Raw genomic sequence first — 24,571 nt, forward strand, 5'->3', positions numbered from 1 at the left:
ACCTTAGAAAAACAGTGGCAAATCCTTTCTTTTGAACGAATTGTATATTCAGCAACATTTGGCTCTGTTTTTATGACTGATTCATATTTGCTGGTCGCATCTGTGTATCTATTAAATAAACAAATCATGAGGCGTAACAATGAAATTCTATTTCCAGAGATGTGGGAAGGACCCTCTTCTCTTCCCCATACCCCATTGCTTAATCAAGTCAACTGAATGAACACATGCGTTCAAACACAGTTCGTACCTTATTCTTCTTAGAATAGCATGTGATGCTCAGTTAAGAGTTAACAGATAAGATACATAATCACAGAAATGTACTTGTACAACTCAAAGCAGACTGTCAGGACCAAATCCAACAATGACTTTCTTTACAAGAAAAAGCTCAAGATTTTGAAAGTGAGAAAAACACCCTGTTAAAGTCTGGCTTACACTGAGCACTTTGATCGAAACAGATATCAAGACATTTCTTGGTTACTGCATACTTTCATGAAAACAATGCAACACATTATACCCATTTTTTAAAAAGCTTTATTTTTATTTAAAAGGATGAGTTACAGAGAGAGAGACAGACAGAAAGAGGACTTCCACCCGCTGGTTCTCTCCCCAAATGGCTACAACAGGTGGGGCTAGGCGAGGCTGAAGTCAGGAGCCAGGAGCTTCTTCCAGGTCTGCCACGTAGGTGCAGGGAACCAAGCACTTGGACCATCTTCTGCTGCTTTCCCAGGTGCATTAGCAGGGTGCTGGATTGGAAGTGGAGCAGCTGGAACTCGAACCAGTACTCATATGATATGCTGGCATCACAAGCAGCAGCTTTACCTGCTAAGCCACAATGCCAGTCCCTACTATATCTAATTTATATAATGAATATCAATATTCACAACTAAGTATTAGGCAGTTCCTTCCTAAAGGAAGCTACTTAAATTCCCAATTCTAGGAGCTTTCTAAGAACAAAAATCTCTTTGCCATTTCCTTTAAACTGGTGAAAAATATTAGTCATCTAAGTTACTTTCCAGTAACTTTCCAGTAATGGCAAACTGAGATTTATCTGTATGCCACTATAGCACACTATTCCTTAAGTGCAGCAATATTCACATTTAAGTGCTGATACTTAATGTTTTATTAGTCTCATTCAAGAGGCAGAGAGACACAGTCAGAAAGAGAGCTCCTATCTATGCCTGCTTCACTAGCAGATGCCCTCAACAGTCAGGGCTGGGCCAAGGGCAAAGCCAGGAGCAGAGAACTCAGTCTAGGTCGAGCTGCAGGAATCCAACTACCTGAGCAATCATTGCTGCCTCCCAGGCTCTGTGTACAGTAGGAGGAAGCTGAAGTCAGGAGCCAGGGTGGCTATCAAACCCTGGCATATGGTACATAAGTACCTTAAGTTCTAGGTCAAACACCCACCCTATATGCTGATTTTTAAAACACAGATCTAAGTAAAGCTACCTTCTGGAAAAGCAAATTAGATTTATTTTTCTCAATTCTTCCAGGTAAATAAAACTAAAAACTCTACACAGTATACACTTTTTTGTTTTGTTTTGTTTTGTTTTGTTTTTTTTACTCTAAAAGGAGAGAAAAAGCAGACTAGCTAGTAACTTTGGGACCTGAGGGGAACCATGGTGGTGACTTCTCTGGGTTCCTTTTTTACTTCATTCATCCCAGACTTGAAGCTAAAGATGCCAGCAACCCAGAACAAGACAAAACAAAACTCTATTATAGATCTTTTCTCCCAAGCCAAAAAAAAAAAAAAGGACAGGATCACAAGGAAGAAAACTGAGAGTAACAGATCCAGTATGGCCCAGTATCACACAGATCATGACCCCATCATAAAGACCAAGTGCAGGGCCTCGACGTCTTTCCTTGTGAGGCTGAAGTGGTATCAGAGAAGGGCAAGAGGCAGCCAAGACTTTCTCCCATTGTGCTAAAAATCCCCATCCCACTCACCTAGCAGTACCAATGGAGACTCTGAGGAACCAGAACCCTCACCTGTTCCTCACAGGTAGCTCCAACCTAACTGTGATAGCAAGAAGCTCCCTGCCCTGTGAGTATCAAAAATAGCCAAATGTAAAATGTCCGATTCCACCTGGCAGTAAGAAGGTGGTGCCTCCCTCTCACTTAGCTGGCATACTGTCGGAAATGGCCTGCCAAAACAGGTTTTAGTAGAAACCAAGTCATATAACACAAAATTAAAATTCTGCGTTTCAGTTAGAAACACTTAGCCCCAAGAATCAGGAAGACCTTAAGATGAAAAAGAAAAGACAGATTCCAATACCAAGAACACAAAGCTGTTATTATTATCTGACAGATTTTAAAGCAGCCATGAGAAGAAAAAAACAGCAATTACAAACCAGGTGGAAACAAAAGAAAAGAGTAACTCAGCCAAGAAACGACGCAGCAAAGAAATATAAAGAATAAGGGGGGGGGGGGGGGGGGCAGCACTATGGCATAGCAGGTAAAGCCACCGCCTGCAGTGCCAAGTATCCCATATGGACACCTGTTCAAGACCCAGATGCTCCTATTTCTGATCCAGCTCTCTGCTATGGCCTGGGAAAGCAGCAGAAGATGGTCTAAGTGCTTGGGCCCCTGTACCCAAATGGGAGACCTGGGAGAAGCTCCTGGCTCCGGATCAGCCCAGCCCAGCTCCAGCTGTTGTGTTTGGAGAGTGAACCAGCAGATGGAAGATCTCTATCTATCTGTGCCTGCCTCTCCGTAAACTCTGTCTTTCCAATAAATAGATTAAAAATAAAAAAAGAGGGGCTGGTCTTGTGGTGTGGTATCCTGGCAGGTTAAGCAGCCACAGGCATTCCATATGGGCACTACTTCAAGTCCCAGCGGCTGCACTTTCAATCCAGCTCCCTGCTAATGGCCTGGGAAAGCAATGGAATATGGTGAAGGTGTTGGGGCCTGCACCCATGTGGGAAACCAGGATGGAGTTCCTAGATCCTAGTTTCAGTCTGGCCCAGCCTCAACTGTCTTATCTATTTGGGGAGTGAACCAGTGGATTGAAGATCCATCTCTCCCCTTTTCTCTTTAACTTCGCCTTTCAAATGGAAAGGTAAATCTTAAAATAAAAAAACATTCTCAGAAGAAAACTACAAAATATTTTACTAAAGGAAGTTCTCTAAATAGAGAAAGGAAAAGTCATAACCTTGGAATCTGAAGAAGACAGAAAGAACATGGTAAGCAAAATATACATGTAGACTTTCTTTGGTTTAGATAGGCTTTTTCCCCCAAAAGGGTCAAGTGCTGGAAGATTTGTCCCCACTGTGGTAGTATCTTTAAAAAAAAACTTAAGACAAAAGCTACAATCAAATTCATTTCTACATAACTCAGTGCCTGAAATAAGAGACAGTCAATAAATTAGTTATAACATAAATAAACCTGCTTGTAGGGATACTATGCAGTTAATATTGTTTATATTCTGTTTTATCTCAAAAATGTAAAATATGGTAGTTTTACTAAGGCCCGTACCACTAAGAATACTCTACCCTTGATGTCTAGGGAGTAAAGAGCATAAGTTCACTTGTACCCACAACCATACATGGAACGGTTGGATAGTCAAGATAGGTATATCCATCCTCTTTCTCTGAAGGGAGGAGAGAACCTCCACTTTGATTATGGCCCTTTCTAAATAATGTCTGAGTTTGTGGACTCAAAAGGCTTCCATAGCCTGCAGCTCATGACAAGAGCCTCAGGTGATCACTGATGTCATAAATAAGAGTGTCAATTATTAAATCAACAACAGGAGTCACTGTGCACTTACTCCCCATGTAGGACCTCTGTCCTTAATGTGTTGTACTATGAGAATTAATGGTAAAGCTAGTCATCAAACAGTACTTTCTACTTTGTGTGTCTCTGTGGGTCCAATCTGTTAAAATCCTTACTTAATATGGAGTTGATCTTCTGTATAAAAGATAATTGAAAATCAACCTTAATTAAGAATAGGATGAGAGAGGGAGTAGGAGGTGGGATGATTTGCAGGTGGGAGGGTGGTTATGGGGGGAAGAACCACTATAATCCAGAAGTTGTACTTATTAAATTTATATTTATGAAATAAAAGTTTTCTATAAAAAATAAGAGAAGGGTAAAATATATATGGGACATCCATATAATAGAATGAAAAACTATTAAAACTGAATTTTGTGGGGGAGAATTTAATGACTTAATACTTCAGATATAATATTAAATGGAAGAAGAATACTGTGTGCAAATATAAACACACATTATTATACTTTTTTTTTTGACAGGCAGAGTGGATAGTGAGAGAGAGAGACAGAGAGAAAGGTCTTCCTTTTTGCCATTGGTTCACCCTCCAATGACCGCTGAGGCCGGCACATTATGCTGATCTGAAGCCAGGAGCCAGGTGCTTCTCCTGGTCTCCCATGTGGGTGCAGGGCCCAAGCACTTGGGCCATCCTCCACTGCCTTCCCGGGCCATAGCAGAGAGCTGCCTGGAAGAGGGGCAACCAGGATAGAATCCGGCGCCCCAACCGGGACTAGAACCCGGTGTGCCGGCGCCACAAGGCAGAGGATTAGGCTGTTAAGCCACAGCGCTGGCCTTATATTCTTGATTTTACAAAATTGATAAAGTTGTTAGAAAATTTAAAAAAGAAAGATATTAAAGCTTTAAAAATAGTTTGTCTCCCATGGTGGTGCTAGGAGTATTTTTTTCTTTGTATTTTCTTTATATTCTTTTTTATAATGATTATATATTGTTTTTCTGATTTTAAAGTGAATTCTAGTAAAAATAAAGATTCTGTCTACTTTTTGGAAGATCAACTGCTAATTTGTTGTTTAGTTTTAGGCATCAAAGCTGACACTTCAGTGTTGATGTTTTAATTAAAATTAAATAAGTCCATGACAGGTATATCCTCTAGAGTTTATGATTTACATTTTAGACATGTTTTCCTGCATTTGTTTAGAGATACTTTCTTCGTTTTTTGCAAGTTACTTGGATCCTGCCTAATGGAACCTAGTAAGTTGAAATAAACAAGTTACTAGTCTCTGCCCCCTGGAAAAAAAAAAAAGGTATATCCTTACCTGCCATCTCTGATAAGCTCTTCAGCTGACTCAATCAGCTTGTTAAGTTTCTTGACTTGTTTATAGTGTGCAAAGCACCTTTTATGATCCTGATCAAGTTTAAGGCATTCACGAACTTCACTGCTCATGTTAAAAAAAAAAAAAAAATCCCAGTCAAAATAATGTGAGTCTTCCATATTACAGAAATAATAAAAGTATTTTTGTTCATAAAAATTTAAAAATACTGACTTGCATGATTTCCTGTATACTTTTATATATCACATTATACAATACACACTGATTCAAACTAAAATGACATATATATACAGTTACACATTAACTACTTCACTTTTTCTGCAAATATCAACATATTCATGAAAATAAACTATGTAGATTTAGAATAACTTAGAATACAAAATATATAAACAGCCTTAACTATAATTTAATAGTTAAGCTGTACAAGAAAATGGGGTTAATTTACTGACAACAATTTAAAAAGGGTCAGATATCTGTCACTAGAACTGACCTGAGGGACAGTTCATGGTCCCCTAGTTGGTAGTACAGTGTGCTGATTTTATAAAATGCCTCAGTATTATCATTCTTCAATTTTGATGCAGCTTTTAAGTCACTTATAGCTTTTCTAGGCTCCCCTTCTTTTATAAAACATTCAGCTCGGAGTTCCCGTAGTTCAGCATCCCAAACACAAACCTTGAAAAACAGAAGAACTAAATTTTAAGAAACAAACAATAAATTATACACATTCATTCCTGTGTGCCACAGTTTATCTACATATTTATCAAAATAAAATATCCTCAATTAATGTAATGGCTTCTATATTTGTAAATAGCGCCAAAAGTCTGAAACTATTTCAATGTGATAAAAATGATAAGACAATAATTTCACCAAAGACATCTTAAATAAATGCTGAGGGAAGGGATATAGATAATAACAAGGCCCTTTTACTACCTCCTTCAATTATATAACTCTAAAACTCTAAAGAAAACAGCATTTCCCATTACAGTGAGACATTTACTATCCCCAGTAAAGCATATATATATATATATATATATATATATATATATTTTTGGACAGGCAGAGTGGATAGTGAGAGAGAGAGAGAGAAAGGTCTTCCTTTTTGCCATTGGTTCACCCTCCAATGGCCGCTGCGGCCGGCACATCGTGCTGATCCGAAGCCAGGAGCCAGGTGCTTCTCCTGGTCTCCCATGTGGGTGCAGGGCCCAAGGACTTGGGCCATCCTCCACTGCACTCCCGGGCCATAGCAGAGAGCTGGCCTGGAAGAGGGGCAACCGGGATAGAATCTGGCGCCCCAACCCGGACTAGAACCCGGTGTGCTGGCGCCACAAGGTGGAGGATTAGCCTGTTAAGCCACGGCACCGGCCCCCAATAAAGCATATTTTAAGAGAATATTCCATAAGAAAATTTTTCTTAATCAACAATTCTAATTTCTAGTCAAAAATTAAAATCCAAGTTCTAAATTAGAAAAATATTTTTATTCTACTGATAAGTAAATGCAGTTATCTTTTGTAAAACATCACCTCCTTGAAATTCTGTCCTCTTATCAAAACAAGGAAAACAATGTGAGAAGGCAAAGAGGTTAAGGAGTTGCCAATCCTATTTTAACAAGATTTCACAAAGTTTAGCAAACACAATAATATTCAATATATAAACCCAAAAGCTCAACAATAAGGATTGTGAAAATATCTTTTCACATTTGTAACAGCCACGTTTTCACATATATGAAGAAATCAAAATCAATACTATACTATATGTAAATTAAATACCAAGAAAGCTGGGTCAAAGAGGATAGTCTATAGACCAAGGTAGAAATTATAAACTTTATTCCTTTAAAAAGTATGAACAAAATAATTTAATAAAAACAAATTCTGTGCTCGCTTCGGCAGCACATATAATAAAACTGAAATATGAATTCTACTGAACTATATCACGAGTTACTCTGTAAAATTATCAAAGAAGGACAAGTATTTAGCCTAGCGGTTAAGACATCAGTTCAGTTGCTTATATTCCACACTGGAATTCCTGAGTTTGATATCTGGCTCTGGCTCCTGACTCCAACTTCCTACTAATGCAAATCCTGAGATGACAAAGCGATGGCTCAAGTAATTGGGTCCTGCCTGTCACATGAGAGACTACACTGAGTTCCTGGCCAGTAACCAAAGATGAGAAAGCTCCCCCACCTCCTGTGTGTGTGCATGTGAGTGTGTTTAAGAAAATATTTTAAAAAGAAAAAAAAGAAATGTACCAGGGCCGGCGCTGTGGTGTAGCAGGTAAAGCTACTGCCTGCACTGCCAGCATCCCATATGGGCGCCGATTCAAGTCCCAGCTGCTCCATTTCCGATCCAGCTCTCTGCTATGGCTTGGGAAAGCAGTAGAAGATGGCCCATGTGCTTGGACCCATGTGGGAGACAAGAAAGAAGCTCCTGGCTCCTGCTTTCTGATAGCCACAGCTCCAACTGTTGCAGCCATCTGGAGAATGACCCAGTGGATGAAAGACCTCCCTCCTTTCCTCCCTCCCTCCCTCTCTCTCTATCTCTGTTTAACTCTGCCTTTCAAATAAATAAATAAATAAATCTTAAAAAAATTAAATGTGCCAGGATACAAGAACTCAGTATAAAAGAGGGGGGAAAATCATTATCAGAGAAGTACCCATCTATATACATTACCAGTTTACTGCAAAGATTAAATAAAACTGTGTATCAAAGTGCTATGAAAAGTGCAAATATCTAAAAAAGCAATTCAAATCAATTGGCAATCTACAAAAAGAGTTAAAGATTTTAAAAGCTATTATTAAAAATGCTATATTGGTCTATTATGCTATGTTATATGTGTGTACATATTGTATGTCCACATGGGGAAATTTTATTAAGAGTTTTATTTTAAATGGCTTATAGATAAGATTGTCCATAAATTTAAGCTGCTAAAATCAATCAAAGATACATTTTAATTTGTGTGACCTGAATCTGTGTATCATATGTTTTAAACTTGTTGGTAGAAAGAAACTAAAAACATTTTATATGGTTGTACTTAAGTTTACTGGTTAAACAAACTACACCATGTTAGATATTTAAGAGGTGTTTTCAAATACATGATACTTAAAATTTATAGAAGGCATTGGACCTTCTGGTAAATGTTTTCTTAAGTTGTTATCTAATGGTTGAAACGGTTTGCTAAGTATTCATGTGATATTGCTATTGTCAGCAAGCGATCTAGGACTTGCTCCCTCATTTCTCTATTCTAAGCCCAACTTCTTCTTTCATTTCTCTATTCTCTTCAAGGTAGGAAACTAATTCTATTATGAAGGAATCTGTAGGATGCACAATTTAATCTTTAGACCTTATAAAAGAGATGGCTAACATTTTTCTGCAATAGCATAGCCAAAATAAGAACTTAAATAATAATCTCATAGCTAGATTCACTTCGCCATCAGCAAAGTATACAGTAAGTAGAAAAAAACCTCCCTTTCAGACCAAAGGGAAAGAAAGTTTTAAAGTGAGAATATAATTTTCCTCATGGGCATTGTCTACCTTAGAAAAACTACTACAGAACATGCCTGTGACTATAGACTTGTAGTTCAGGCCACCGAAGATTAGAGATGGAACACGGGCACTCCCTTGACTTGCATCCTCTGGTCTGCTTTAACACAAACCAGGAGGAAAAGAAAGCTCGGCATCAGAAGCAATGGGTGGCAGGCCTATTAATGGCTGATCTGTACAGTGATCTGCCCTCAAGGAGACCCAACAGGCCAGTCCACTGCAGTGGCTTTCAATGTGGTAAGCCTGGGCTTCAGCAGAAGTCAGCTTGTGAAGAGCCCTGGCAGCTCTGCCAAGAGTTGGATCACTGGAAATGGACCTGCCCTGGAGTCGAAGGATGCCCAGGTCAGAGCCACAGATCTTATTGGCTCTAAGCTGAAAAGCCCTTCACTCAGCCCAACTTCCAAAGTGACCACTGCAGCTGAGGGGATGGTCAAGTAGGGTCAGCAACATTGCAGGCAGAACTGTAAATTTCTTGTTAGAGATGCCCCCTGCCTTTACCTGGCCAGCTCTCCTCCCAGCCCAGCCAAGTCATGAAAGTCAACAGAGTGCCTTCCCCTAGGAGGTTCACACCTCCCTTAGGATGTACCCCATGTGAAGAGATAGATAGGTCTGGGCCTCTTAACTTACAAGGCCTAAAGCCCACCAGATTATTATCAAGCCCCTTCTATCAGGTTCTATTTGCCTCTCAATCAGAAAACTTAATTGTAGCTTAGACAGCACCTTTCTTAGCTCCTCTAATAATGACTCTGTCCTTTGTTCTAGACCCTGTCTAGCGTACTTGGGCCTCATTCCTTTGTAATCATAACCTCTACTCTACCACCAATGGCTCTACTCCCAACCTGTGTGTACTGATGGTCCTCTTCCCCACTTAATGCTGTATAATTGTTCAAACCTGGTTAATGCCACTGTTAGGATCATTGGTTACTATCCTCACTCTGTCTTTTATGACCTTGTCTAAATATGATCAGAGTCGGCAAACTTGGAAGGCTTCCATAGCTTGGCAACTCATGACGACAGCCTAGGGTGGTTACTGGCGCCATAAACTAGAGTGTCAATTTGTTGGGTCAACAACAGGAGCCACTGTGCGCTTGCCTCTCATGTGGGATCTCTGTCCTTAATGTGCTGTACATTGTGATTTGATGCTATAACTAGTATTCAAACAGTATGTTTCACTTTGTGTGTCTATGTGAGTGCAAACTGTTGAAACCTTTATACTAAATTGATCTTCTGTATATAAAGAGAATTGAAAATGAATCTTGATGCAAATGGAAGGGGAGAGGGAACGGGAGAGGGGAGGGTTGCGGGTGGGAGGGAAGTTATGGGAGGGGGAAGCCACTGTAATCCATAAGCTGTACACTGGAAATTTATATTCATTAAATAAAAGTTAAAAAAAAAAAAAAAGAAAAGTAATCAATCTTTTTTAAAAAATAAAAAAAAAATGAAAAGTGCAAATATGTTATGATTGCTTCAATTTGAGTATTTTAGTAGACTTCCTTCTAAATCCTTTGACATTAAATCCTTCAGAGGTAAGAAAACCATAGAGTTAAGTTTCCTTGTGTATAAACCTCTGGATCTTATTAACTCTTTATCTCCCTTTGTTCTCACTCTAAACACTCCTCTTTCTTCCCAAACATCATTTGTAAATTTGTCTTCAACTTTTCCATCTTATCTAACATCTAGAGTTCTCTTCTCCCAAAAAAAGCAAAATAGCAAAGCAAGCAACATATAAAAACATTTAACTTTTATCCATAGAACATTCAACACTGAAAACTTCAGTTCCAAATTCTATTATATATGTACACATAAGATCTTTCACTTAACTAGTTCCTAGTGGTAGCTAGAGTTCTAAGAGACTTACCTCCAACATCTTATCAAGGAAGGTTATAGCAGCCGTGTAGTCTGCACTTGCAAAAGCATCAAGTGCTTGTGAGCGCAAAAGCTGCATTTCATCCGACTTCGTAAGCTGAGACCGGGCTTCCTTTTCTTCATTTTCACTTGGATTAGATTTGAGCTATAAAATTAATAATCAATTAAATTGAGCAGGGTTTTTAATCTCTTAAATCTAATGCCTACAATATACAGAAACAACTGATCATTCCAAAGACTGAAGGCCCTTGGGGAAATGGGTGAAGGGCAACTGGAAGAACTGCCTTGTCCATGACGTGCTTCACCATGGCAGGCAGCAGTGAAAGTTGTCTTTTTTCCCACCAATGTGATCCACAAAAGCAAGCAGTGATCTGCACTAAGACCTGGTCGCCCCTGCCCCCTAACCCTGGCAAACCTTCAGGAAGTAAATATAGTTAGGAATGTCAAGGGTAGAAAGGAACAGAGTAAGGAAAGTACCCTTTACACTTCGTTACACACAGCTCTGAAGAATAATCTACTTTTATTTACTTTGCCTTCTAGTTACATTTCCTAAGTATTTAAGTATAGAATATATTTCCAAAAATAATGAAACACATAGGGAAACTAAAGAGATCTATTTCAGAGAAGTTATGGGATAGAAAATGATTTTATAGCAGAGGAGTTAATGTGCCAAAAAAAGGGGAGGGGGATTCTTAGAAGAGAGTAATGCCTTCTTAAAAGGCTCATATGGTTTCAGAAGTTTGCACAGTGTACCTTTTTAAAGTAATTTTATGAACATTTTATGTATCGTAGCATTCACTCAGTTTGAGTGTACAATTCTATTTTCTAATAAGTTTACATCAGCATAGCTGAGATCAATTCCTTCAACCCAGTAAGATCTTTGCGTTTCCCTATAGTTCATCCCCACTGCTAACGCCAATGTAGAGCACATGAACGCTTAACAATTTCATCTCTCAGGTGGAAAATATTAAGCTTAATGTCTCAGAAATATCAAATGCCTACATTGAAAAGCAACTAATTTTGGGGGGCAGGGGACTGTTTTAAGATTATAGTTCATATGTAATAATCATTGAAATTATTATTTTTACTAAGAAAGGAAATATGACTGATTCCAAGTTGGGGTGAAGTACAGATAAGACAAGGTTATTTCTAGAAATCCCTCTTCCTTGATGGGCCAATCATACTCCATTCCCTCCTGGTGGGTTCATTCTTTAAAAACACTCCCATGATCCACCTGGCTGTAGATAATACTCCAAATGAGAAACGAAGAATATTATCTCTTGGTAATGATTCGTACTTATCCATTCTGTTCTTTAGGATAGTTCAGCTGATCTGTCTCTTTTAACCCTTGGCTTGTGAAGGGCAGACTACAGAGTATCTGTAGGTAACTAGGAATTGGTGACCTCTGCTTACTCTTGGGGAGGATTTTCCCTCGAAGACGATCTTGCAGTTGAAGCATGCTGCTTTAGAGCCAGGGTATGTCTATGTCTGTTTTCTCATCCTTGGGGGTCTTGAATAGACCACAATGGAAAGGGGATGCATGTGTGTTCATCTCTGATTTACGCTCTCTAGAAGAAGTGTATTGATAACTTTTTTCCTGAATGTACACCCTTGATTCTTTTAGATACAATATATTAGAGAATGACTCTTCTGGATGGAAACTGAATATTTTTTTCTCTTTAACTGGAATCCAATCTCTTCCACACAGTGTTTCTTGTTGGAAAGCAAGGACAAAGCCCTAAATTTCAAGGTTGAAGAGATTCACTCAGTGCTCAAGAAAATGGGAAAAAAGGAAGTAGAATAAGCTTAGGTCATCTGGGCTTCTTTGGGGCCAAGAGGGAGGTGGGAAGAAGGAGATGATTCTTCCATGGAAGTAAGAAAGGAGTTAGAGAAACAAAGGCAAGACTTGCTTAGAACACTGGAGGGTTTCCAAAGGGGGTTAAGTGAGATGAGATTTTTCCTCTTACCATGAAGTCACTGACATCTCCCAATTATCCCCTTGTTTCCTAAGACATCACATGTATGGCCAGGCTGATAATTCCCTCCCTCTTTTCTTCATATTTTTTCTCATCCCTGCTCTTCCCTAAGACTTTCCTATTTCTGACTCTTTCAGCCAATGAGGCCTTTCCTATGACAGTACTGCATTTCTTCTCACCATTTTCCTGAGCTTCGAGATAAAAATCCATAAAAGCTACAGATATTAAAAGAAGGCTTTTGAAAGAGGTGACCTGTCCTCTAATACGACTGCACTTCTGCTTCTGGCCCCTTAGATAACCACAGTGGGCTGGCAGTCATGGTGCCCTTCTAAGATGGCCCAGGGGCCCCATCTCCTGCTATTCATGCCTTTCTGTAATTCCCTCTCCTAGTGTGTGCGCTGGACCTGGTAGCTCTTTTTAACAAACACAATGGGGACAAAGATGATAGGAGGTTACTTATTAAGTTATAAACATCATAGCTTGCATACTGCTGGCACATTCCCCCTTCACCTTGCTTGAATGCATGTGTGTGCTCGCTCTCTCTCCTGCATCCTCACTGGGGGGCAGCAGATGGTGGCTCAGGTACTTGGGTCTCTGACACTGACATGGAAGACTTGGATTGAGTTCTATGCTATATCCTGACTGTTGCAAAATTTGGGGAATGAACTAGTAGACAGAAGATATCTATTGATCTATCTGTAGGTGCATGGATCCAAGCACTTGGGCTATCTTTCACTGTTGACCCAGGTGCATTAGCAGGGAGCTGGTTCAGAAATGGAGCAGCCAAGGGCCAGCGCTGTGGCTCACTAGGCTAATCCTCCGCCTGTGGCACCAGTACCCCGGATTCTAGTCCCAGTTGGGGTGCCAGATTCTGTCCCGGTTGCTCCTCTTCCAGTGCAGCTCTCTGCTGTGGCCCGGGAAGGCAGTGGAGGATGGCCCAAGTGCTTGGGCCCTGCACCCACATGGGAGAACAGGAAGAAGCACCTGGCTCCTGGCTTTGAATCGGTGCAGCATGCCGGCCATGGTGGCCATTTGGGGGGTGAACCAACGGAAGGAAGACCTTTCTCTCTGTCTCTTCTCTAACTCTGCTGTCAAAAAAAAAAAAAAAAGTGGAACAGCCAGAATTTGAATCAGTGCCCATAAAGGATGCCAGTGCTGCAGGCAGTGGCTTAATCCACTGTGTCACAGCACCAGCCCCAAAATTCCCTTTTAAGAATCACATTATTCCTCTCAAATCAAATGAAGGGTCTCACAAATCACACAGAGGACTTTTAAGAATAGGTCAGCTGGGGCCGGCGCTGTGGCGCAATAGGTATATCCTCCGTCTGTGGTGCCAGCATCCCATATGGGCGCCGGTTCTAGTCCCAGCTGCTCCACTTCTGATCCAGCTCTCTGCTATGGCCTGGGAAAGCAGTAGAAGATGGGCCCCTGCACCCACGTGGGAGACCCAGAAGCAGCTCCTGGCTCCTGGCTTCGGATCAGCTCAGCCCTGGCCATTGCAGCCAATTGGGGAGTGAACCGATGGAATGAAGACCTCTCTGTGTCCCTTCCTCTCACTGTCTGTAACTCCACCTCTCAAAAAAAAAAAAAAAAAAAAAAAAAGAATAGGTCAGCTGACATCTTTAGGTTATCAGAAAGGACAAAGTGAGCCATATAAATCGAGTTGGGATTGCACAGCCATGGTGTACATTCTGCCTTCTGCTAGTGTGTCTGAGACTGATTCTTACATACATATATCATACTATCATCCATTTTAGCCACATTACTATAAATATTAGAATATAAAAAAATGAATCTAATACATTCTCTCAAAATAACATCTTCCCAGAGTCAAGTAAAAATTGAATTGAACTTACCACTTTTTTAAAATCATCTTCTGCTTCATCAAGTTTTCCTTGTTTGAGTAATAAATGACCTCTCTGTAATCTTGCCTATGGAAAAATAAAGAGGGTATCCTGAGCAGTATGCATTTTCTAAACTTTTTAAACACAAAGAATAAAACTAAATAAGCTAATGAAGTTACTAATAAATACTTATTTTTCCAACGCCCATTTGACTTGGCACTGAGAAAATTTCTAGAACAAGTAAATGTGGATACTATTTGATACAGTATATTTCCTTCAAAACAATCTCTGCCCTATCCAAGAAAATTGAAACACATGTTCACACAAAAACTTGTACATGAATGCTTATTATTGTAGCCAAAAAGTGAGAACAACCCAAATTTCCATCAACTATTCAGTCAGTAAACAAATATGATATATCCAGTCAATAAAGCAATACTATTCAGCCACAAAAACAGGAATGAACTGTTACATTCATATAAACTACAATATGAATGAAACTTGAAATGAAGCTAAGTCAGACACAAAAAGCCACATATTACACGATTTCATTCTTATATGAACTACCCAAAATAGGCCAATTGATGAAAAATGATTGCCAGAAGTTAGGCTGGAAATAAGGAGTGATGGCTAGCTAATAGAAAAGAATTTCTTTTGGCAGTGATAAAAATGTTCTGGAACTAAATAGTGTTGAATTCATAAAGTAAATAAAAACTTTTAGAAGAGTTAATTTGAGAGGATATGAATATCTCATTTTAAAATACTTTTTGCCATTATAATAAAATTTGTATAATTTGGGACATTACCTATTAAAGCTCTAAAATGATTTATTTCCTTTTAATTAGTTTAAATTTTAGATTAACATGAAAAACATGCATTTTATTGGATATGATATGGTATTTCAACAGATATACACAGTTTAAACCAATCATATCAAGCAATTAACGTTTCTATTTCCTTTATCTCAGATTACAATTATCTCACAGTTCAGCGGAACTCTAGAAATAATTACCTTCAGCAAATGCATTTTGGTTCCCATGATCAGATCTCCCCCTCCTCCCACACCTTCCAGCCTCTAGTAATCACTATCAGATTCATAGTAACTATATGTGAATATATATGCCCTTTTTAACTTCCATGAGAGAAAACATGCAGAATTTGTCTTTCAGGTCTGGCTTATTTCACTGAACATATTAGCCTCTGAGTCTATCCACTTTATTGCAGATTTCAGAATTTCATTCTTTCTTAGGGTCACATAATGTTCCACTGTGTGTATTTCTCATGTTTTCATTCATCCATCCATTGAAAGACATCTAGCTTGATTCCATATCTTGGCAATGAATAGTGCTACAATGGTAGGGGGAAAAAAAAAAAAGAGAGGGAGGGAAGGAGTGAGGGAAAAAAAGAAGGAGGCACCAAAAAAAAAAAATGAAAAAATCTCCCATGTTCATGCATTAGAAGAATCAATATCATCAAAATGTCCATACATCCAAAAGCAGTTTACAGAGTCAATGTGATAGCAATCAAAATACCAAAAACTTTCTTCTCAGATGCAGAAAAAATGTTGAATTTCATATGGAAACACCGGAGACACCAAATAACTAAAACAATCTTACACAACAAAAACAAAGCCAGAAGCATAATATCAGATTTCAAGCAAAGCAGTTATAATCAAAACAGCCTGGTACTTGTACAAAAACAGATGCATAGACCAATGGAACAGAACAGAAACTCCAGAAATCAATCCAAGCATCTACAACCAACTCATATTTGAAAAAGGAGCTAAAACCAATCCCTAGAGCAAGTCTCTTCAACAAATGGTGTTGAGAACACTGGATTTCCACATGCAAAATTATGAATCAATACCCCTACCTTACACCTTACACAAAAAATCCACTCAAAATGGATTAAAGACCTAAATCTACAACCTGATACCATCAAATTATTAGAGAACATTGGGGAAACCCTGCAAGACATTGGTACAGGAGTTCCATTGGTATTGGAGTTCTCGGAAAACACCCCAGAGGCACAGGCAGTCAAAGCCAATACTAACAAATGGAATTACATCAAATTGAGGAGTTTCTGTTCGGCAAAAGAAACACTCAGGAAAGTGAAGAGGCAACCAGCAGAATGGGAGAAATTATTTGCAAATTATACATTTGGTAAAGGCTTAATAACCAGAATAGTCAAAGAGATCAAGAAACTCTACAACAAGAAAACAAACAATCCAGTTAACAGATGGGCCATGGGTAAAGCTGCCGCCTGCAGTTCATCACATATGGGTACCGGTTCAAGTCTCAGTGGCTCCACTTCCATCCCAGTTCTCTGCTATGGCCTGGGAAAGTAGCAGAAGATGGCCCAAGTCCTTGGGGTCCCTGCACCCACATGGGAGACCCAGAAGAAGCTCCCAGCTCCTGGCTTCAGATTATCCCAGCTCTGGCTGTTGCAGCTAATTGGGGAGTGAACCAGTGGATGGAAGACTTCTCTCTCTCTGCATAACTGTGACTTTTCAAATGGGGGGGGTGGGGGGGGCGGAGAGGGGCCGGCCAAGGACTTAAACAGAAATTTTTCAAAAGAGGAAATCCAAATGGCCAACACACACAGGAAAAATGCTCAGTATCACTAGCCATCAGGGAAATGCAAATCACAACCACAATGATGTTCCACCTCACCCCAGTTAGAATGGCTTTCATACAGAAATCAGCAAACAAATGCTGGCAAGGATGTGGGGAAAAAAAGACACCCTAATCCACTGTTGATGTGAATGTAAACTGGTAAAGCCACTATGGAAGACAGTATGGAGATACCTCAGAAATCTGAAAATAGACCTGTCATGAGACCCAGCCATCCCACTCCTGGGAATTTACCCAAGGCAAATGAAATCAGTATATGAAAGAGTTATCTTATCCCCATGTTTACTGAAGCTCAGTTTACAATAACTAAGACATGGAATCAACCCAAGTGCCTGTCAACTGAAGACTGGATAAAGAAATTATGGGATATATACACTATGGAATACTACACAGCAGTTAAAAATGAAATCTGGTCATTTGCAACAAAATGGATAAATCTGGAAAACATTGTACTTAGTGAAATAAGCTAGTACAAAGGGACAAATATCATATGTTCTCCCTGATCTGCAAGAACCAAGAGTACCTAAAAGGCAATCTGTAAAATGAAATTCACACTTTGAGAAGGGATGACTTGAACAGCCCTTGTCATGACTGTGGAGGAAGTTTTTGTTTTTCATACTATTTGTTGAACTCTTCACTTAACACAAAGTTAAACATATGTGTATATGTCAACTGAAAATAGATCTCAGTAAAAAATAAGAATGAGAATAAGAGAGGGAGGAGGAAGAGGGGTGGGAGTATGGTTGGGAGGGCAAGCACAGAGGGAAGAATCATCTTGTTCCAAAAGTTGTAATTATGAAGTATATGAAGTTTGTGAATATAAAGCTGTATAGTTCTGCATACATTCCTACTGACTTTCTTCTAAGGATACAGTTTATTTTTTTTAACTTTTATTTAATAAATATAAATTTTCAAAGTACAGTTTATGGATTACAATGGCTTTTTCCCCACCACAACCTCCCCCCCCTTCCCCCCTCCCATCTCCCCACTCCCTCTCCCATTCCATTCACATCAAGATTCATTTTCAATTATCTTTATACACAGAAGATCAATTTAGTATAAATTAAGTAAAGATTGACAGTTTGCACCCACATTGAAACACAAAGTATAAAATACTGTTTGAGTACCAGTTACAGCATTTAATTCACATTGAACAACACATTAAGGACAGAGATCCTACATGAGGAGTTAAGTGCACAGTGACTCCTGTTGTTGACTTAGCAAATTGACACTCTTGTTTATGGCGTCAGTAATCACCTTAGGCTCTTGTCATGAGTTGCCAAGGCTATGGAAGCATTTTGAGTTCACCAACTCCGATCTTATTTAGACAAAGTCATGGTCAAAATGGAAGTTCTCTCCTCCCTTCAGAGAAAGGTACCTCCTCCTTTGATGGCCCATTCTTTCCACTGGGATCTCACTCGCAGAGATCTTTCATTTAGGTCACTTTTTTCTTTTTTTTTTTTTTCTTTTTTTTTTTTTTTGGCTAGAGTGTCTTGGCTTTTCATGCCTAAAATACTCATTAAGGATACAGTTTAAAAACTTGCCATGGGACTCCAAATCCCCTTAAACTGGGTGGTAAATATACCATCTTAGGTGTTAAATTGATCATATGAATAGGAATAAGTGTCTGGTAATAATAACAGATCGAATTAAAAAAGGAGAAAATGCTCCAACACAGGAAATAGTCCATACAGCAGACTCACAGAATGACAATCACTTTAAGTGGCACTCTGTCCTCAGAATCAGCCCTTAAGGCATTCTGGTCTGCATTTCAGGCATGGAAAGCCAAGACACTGTGGCAAAAAATGTCCTATATGAAGGACCTCAGTGGGTGAGACTGCAGTGGAAAGAAGTGGTCATCAAAGGAGGTATTTTTCTGTGACAAGAGAACTTTCACTCTACTTATGTCCTTATCTAAATACTGACAGAGTTTGCGGATTCAAAAGGTTTCCATAGCCTACACAGTTCATGTCAAGAGCCTTGTGTGATCACTGACATCATACATAATAGTGTTAATTGTTAAATTAACAACAGGAGTCACTGTGAACTTCCCATGTAGGACCTCTGTCCTCAAAGAGCTGTATTATAATTATTTCTAAGTGTTCCCAAAAGATGTATCATTCTTGGGTGCTTCTTTAAAGTTAATTAAAATTCTTAAAAAAAAAAAAAAGGAGGAGGAGGAAGAAGGAAGAAGGAGAAGGAGAAGAGAAATTAACTTCAAGATGCAATGACTTTGAACAGCCTTTGTACCAACTGTTGAGGAAGAGGGTTTTTTTGTTTTGTTTTGGATTTTTTTGTTTTGTTTTTTGGTGTGAATTGTTGAAATCTTTACTTAGTATAGAGTTGGTCTCCTGTGTGTAAAGTTAATCAAAAATGGATCTTAGTGGAAAATGGAACTGAGAATGGAAGAGGGAGGAGGAAGAGGGGTTAGAGTGTGGGTTGGAGGGTGGATATAGTGGGAAGAATCACTGTATTCCTTAAGTTGTACTTATGAAATGCATAGTTTGTATTCCTTAAATAAAAGGTTTATTTCAGAAGAAAAAAATAAGTTACAGAGAGAGAGGGAGAAGGAGAGAGAGAAAGAGAGAGAATCTTTCCTCTGCCAGTTCACTCCCCCAGATAACTGCAATGGACAGGGACACCCAAAGCCAAAGCTAGGAGCCAGGTGTTTTATCCAGGCAGAGTTCCAAACATTTGGCCATCTTCCACTGCTCTTCCTAGACCATTAGCAGATCCAGGGAACTGGATTGGAAATGGAGCAGCCAGAACTTATACCAGCTCCATATGGGATGCCAGTGTCACAGGAGAAGGCTTTACCATCTATGCAACAATGCCAGCTCCAAGTTTTTCATTTCTAATATTTCTGTTTGGTTATTTTTAATGTCTCTTTCTCTTTGCTGAATTTCTCATTCATATCAAGCATTTTCTTTATTTCTGTATATTTTCCTGTATCTCTTCTTATATCATTCTTTTGAATTCCTTACTGGGCACTTGATCAGTCTCCCTTTCTTCACAGTCTGATAGTGAAGTATTATTGTGTTCTTTTTGGTGTATCATATTGCCTTGCTTTTTTATACTCCATGTGTTCCTAAACTGACTCATTGACATCTGGGAATCAGTTGTCTCTATCACTTTTAAAGGAATATTTCAGTGGGCTGATGACTTTATCCTATATCTGTGTCCTTGGGTGTCAATCTTGCTTTAGTTTCAGTTTATGAATAGTGCAGTCTCCCTGTATCTTCAACATAGCAGCAGCAGAGAAATATCCCTATTCCTTTCCTCACTGATAGCAGCTATTGTGGGAATATGGGGTGCTCCTGGGGATCAGTGTAATTGCTGGGATCACTGTTAAACAATTCCCCAGCCATCTCCCAAGGGAGGGACTAGTGTCAGGATCTTCACTGCTATTGAGGGCAGGCCCTACTGCTGCTGTGAGTGGACCTGGTATAGACTCCCAGCCACCACCCAAGCCAGGAGCTGGAGCTGTGAGAACAGCACTGGTGCTGAGGGAAGGTCAGGCTACTGCTGGTAGCAGGCAGGGATCACAGATTCCCAACTACTACCTGACTCTGGAGACCCAAAAACAGCTATAATGTTGGGTGGGCCCCCAGTTGCCATCTGAGGGAATGTTTAGGTCCACAAAAGTAGCCATGGCTTTGGCACAGGAAAGCATTCATCCCTGGGCTGCTCTTATAGGAGGGGCCAGATTCCTAAGATACATGCTGGGCTGGCTGTGCGGAGCAACCTTAGGCCAGAACCTGCAGCAGTACACAGGGATGGGGAGATGCAAAAACCCTAGGCCAGAGCCTTGAGCAAACAAGCTACGTGCAAGGCTTGGTAGGATGCCAAGAACCCAAAGCTATCTGTCAAAGGGACAGAGTCCAGAGTGATGTATTAGGACAGGTAAGGTACACAAATTCTAGTAACTGTCCATGGGAGAGGATGGAGACAAGAGCAGTGCTGAAGCTCAGTTAGCAGGCCCTTCGTTTGCACTGTGAGCAGGCTGCGTGCATGTACAGTCCTCAACACACAACTTTCCAGAATGTGCACACAGTACCTAGCTCATGCACAGTTCTGAGCCTCATTGGTACACCTGATGGCGCCACAGGAACCCTGATTGTAGTCCTAATGTGCACAGGTCCAGCCGCAATTACTGATGCTCCAAGTTGCTAGGAAAGGAGAAAGAGTGGGAATGAGAATGACCCTCCCACCCCCGTCTGAGGGATCAGGCATCTCTATTTGTAAAATCACAGGCGCCAGATCTCCCAAATGCTCTACAAAGCATTGTGTGAGCTAGGGAGCTGGGCCCAATTAGATCTGTGAGGCTACAGCCTTCCTTGCAAGAGTACTGGAAGTCTGAGGGCCCCCTGAGATTTAGATATTCAAGACTTTCTGTCACCTGGTGCAATATGGATTCTGACAGTGATTCCTTTCTCAAGATGGAGCTGTACCCCAGGAGCTTATATTCTGGAGGTTGAGGACAAGTTCCTTGTCTAAAGCAAAGTTTTTGTGAGTTCTCTAGAGAGTTCTCCTTACCAAGCTCATGGTCTGCAGTGACTAGATTTTTCTCTAAAAAGGATGGTCCAAGTGAGGTGCTCCGTGAGAGTCTCCTGCTCACTCCCTTCCATTAATACTGTTCAAGTGATTTGGTTCTTTTGAATAAAGACTGAGAGCTGATATTATTTTAATTTTCAGCTGGCATTCCTAATAACTACATTTTCCCCCACAGCCAGGGGCTAGATTCAATTGTTGTTTGTTCTATTCCTCTCAGTGCTGCCATCCCTTGTCTCTGAATCCTACTGGGCTTCTTCTCTGTCCTGGCTGAGTTTGGTGCTCTTCCTTGGGCACTGACCTTAAAATGTAGCTACTATCTGCTGCTTTCAGTCTTCTCTGTGGAGCATGAGAACACTGAGCATCTCTATTCAGCTTTCTTTAATCCTATAGGTTTTTTACTAACTCTCAATGCAAATATTTATTAGACAATAACAAGAATAACAATCACTCTTCTATTTTGACACGCAGTCTCTCCCTCTTCATTTCTGATATTCCTCATCTACTAATGTGTTAATTTCATCTCTTCCAAGAAAACCAATTCTAATGACCAATGTGTCCCTAAAAACAGAAACCACATCAGTATTCCACATAAACTTACGTATTAATTTTACATTAAGGATCCAAGACGGCTGCACAGAGTGCAGCCACATTAACTTCAGTTGCTCTCGGATATGAAAAGAACAAAGGAAGGATCACAATTCCAGGGATCTGACTGAAATTTTCAAGAGGAAATGAAAACAAACAACAAAGACCCAAGGGACACAAGGAGACAATACAGGGACACTGCCAAGCCAGCTGTGCAGCACAGCCAGCTACAAGCTGTGAGCCACCATCTTAACACACCGAGGTAGGAAGAAATTGCTACGCACCCCACCATTCACAATTTTAGCTGACAGGAGTTCCACAGTCACCCACTGACTTTCACTTCAGCCTGCAGAGGTGACTGGAGTCTGAGCAACTGCCAGACTTCAAGCAGGGAAACCAACTTGCTAATTCTTCTCCCCTATTCCCACAGAGCATCATACTTGGCAGCAGAAAGCCGCACAGCACGCCTCTGTTTTCCTACCAGCATCAGAGTTAGAGTCAGGGCAACGCGTGGGACAAAGGACAGATCCCCTGCATCCTGTAACTGTGGCAGTTTTGCGTATTAGCACCAAAGCCATGCTCATGCTCTCTATGTGAGCAAGGGAGATTCACCTTAGCTTCTGGAGGCTAACGGCAGAAGCAACCCATTAAAAAAATCTGCTCCCACCCTGGGAGATCTGGAAAATGACTCTGCTATACTCTGCAACATGAGGACCATAACAATTCATTCTAGCTTTAGGAAAGAATCCTAAAGACAGTAAGGTGAAAGTGTCAAATGACATACAAAAGAAAAAAGATTACATTAACAGATTTCTCAGCAGAAACCCTATGGGTCAGAAGAGACTAGGATGAAATATTCAAAGTCTTAAAAGAAAGAAACTTCCAACCAAGAATATTAAATCCAGGGAAGCTATCCTTAATGAAGGAAAAAAAGTATTTTCCAGATAAGTAAAAACTGAGAGAATTCACCACCACCAGACCAGTCTTACTAGAAATTCTGAAATGCATCCTATGTGAGAAATAAACATCATGAAAAAAAATTTTTAAAGTCATACAGTAACAATCTTATAGCCTTGTTTTCCAAAGTTCATTTTATTTTGATCAGTTCAATATATTGCACTAATTATTTTAGGTATTTTCATTATATAAAATCTACCATGTGTCAGATGATTTAATCTATTTAAGTGTTGAACTGCTAGCAGAACTTGTAATTACAGTAATTCAGAATTAGTAAGGAAAACAGTTCACCAGCGTTTAGTTTTATATTGAGGTGCTCAGGTTGGAATAAAGTGGTATAAAAAGAAAAAAAAAAAGTCATATAGGGCCAGTTCCAAGATGGCAGAGTAAGGAAGGAGCTCACTGCTCTAGTCCAGGAGAAGATAGTTTATTTAAAAAAAAAAAAAAAAAAAAAAAAAAAAAGGAGAGTGAGAGAGTGCAATCTCAGGAAAGAGTTAGGGAGAAAACTGCTGAAGAAACTCTATGCAAATTAAAGGGAATCGTGGACCTACTTGGATGGCATGGAGGCCCACAACTCAGGACTCCAGTAGCTCAAAGGCTACACACCAGCACTGGAAAGTGAGGTAAGACCAAATCGCAACAGCCCAAGCCACTGGCACTAACACTGCAGGAAGAACCTAGAGGGAATCTGGCTTGTAGCCCAAAGCGGGACAGTATACCTGCCAAACTAGAGAAGAGGGGAAAAAAAAAAAAAGGCAAGCCACCTTTCTTTCTCCTCAATCACTTTACAATGGGGTCCTGCAAGAAGCCAATGGAGTAGACGCCATTTTGGAAATACATAACAGCTGTGCAAGCCTGTGTCTGCGCCTAGCAACCAGCCAAGTGGAGACTCCTAACTCTCGTGGTGGGAACTAACAGGGGGCTGGGAGCTCGTGTCTGTGGGAGGCTTCTGTACCGGGACTGTGAAAAAAACTGCGGCTGTGTGGGAGGACTCATGGCGTGGCTGGGACTTTGGGTATTCACTTTGGGAGACTCCACATGCTCAAAACTTCCTGGTTACTTGGTGAGGGACATTGCTGGGGAAACTGAACTTTTACACTGAGGACTGCACAGGTCCTTTATATGGTCCTTGGTGCAAAGCAGACAAATATTATAACCACTGGGGCTAGCACTCAGGCACTGGTCTCCATTGAGGAGAGCTCAGCTGAGCAGAATAAACTTCCCTTGTGATTAAAAAACAAAGAGAGGCCGGCGCTGCAGCTCAATAGGCTAATCCTCAGCCTGTGGCGCCGACACACCAGGTTCTAGTCCTGGTCGGGGCACTGGATTCTGTCCCGGTGATCTTCCAGGCCAGCTCTCTGCTGTGACCCGGGAGTGCAGTGGAGGATGGCCCAAGTGCTTGGGCCCTGCACCCGCATGAGAGACCAGGAGAAGCACCTGGCTCCTGGCTTCGGATCAGCGCGGTGTGCTGGCCACATGCACCAGCCACAGCAGCCATCGCGGGGTGAACCAACGGCAAAAAGGAAGACCTTTCTCTCTGTCTCACTGTCCACTCTGTCAAAAAAA

The 24,571-nt window shown here is 40.4% G+C and overlaps 1 protein-coding gene across 1 annotated transcript in view; it reads right to left on the reverse strand.

Annotated features, from left to right (window-relative positions):
* The window catches only part of DNAJC3 (DnaJ heat shock protein family (Hsp40) member C3), a 96,432-nt gene that overhangs the window by 22,634 nt on the left and 49,227 nt on the right, over positions 1-24,571 (reverse strand). The window contains exons 4-8 of the mRNA XM_062194021.1: positions 14,289-14,363; positions 10,449-10,601; positions 5,545-5,726; positions 5,040-5,159; positions 3-108 (exon numbers count right to left, since the gene is read on the reverse strand). Coding sequence (XP_062050005.1) covers positions 3-108; positions 5,040-5,159; positions 5,545-5,726; positions 10,449-10,601; positions 14,289-14,363 — 636 coding nt within the window. The remainder of the gene's footprint in view (positions 1-2; positions 109-5,039; positions 5,160-5,544; positions 5,727-10,448; positions 10,602-14,288; positions 14,364-24,571) is intronic.

The sequence above is a fragment of the Lepus europaeus genome, chromosome 6 (genome assembly GCF_033115175.1).
Source record: "Lepus europaeus isolate LE1 chromosome 6, mLepTim1.pri, whole genome shotgun sequence".
In the NCBI taxonomy this organism is placed as follows: domain Eukaryota; kingdom Metazoa; phylum Chordata; class Mammalia; order Lagomorpha; family Leporidae; genus Lepus; species Lepus europaeus.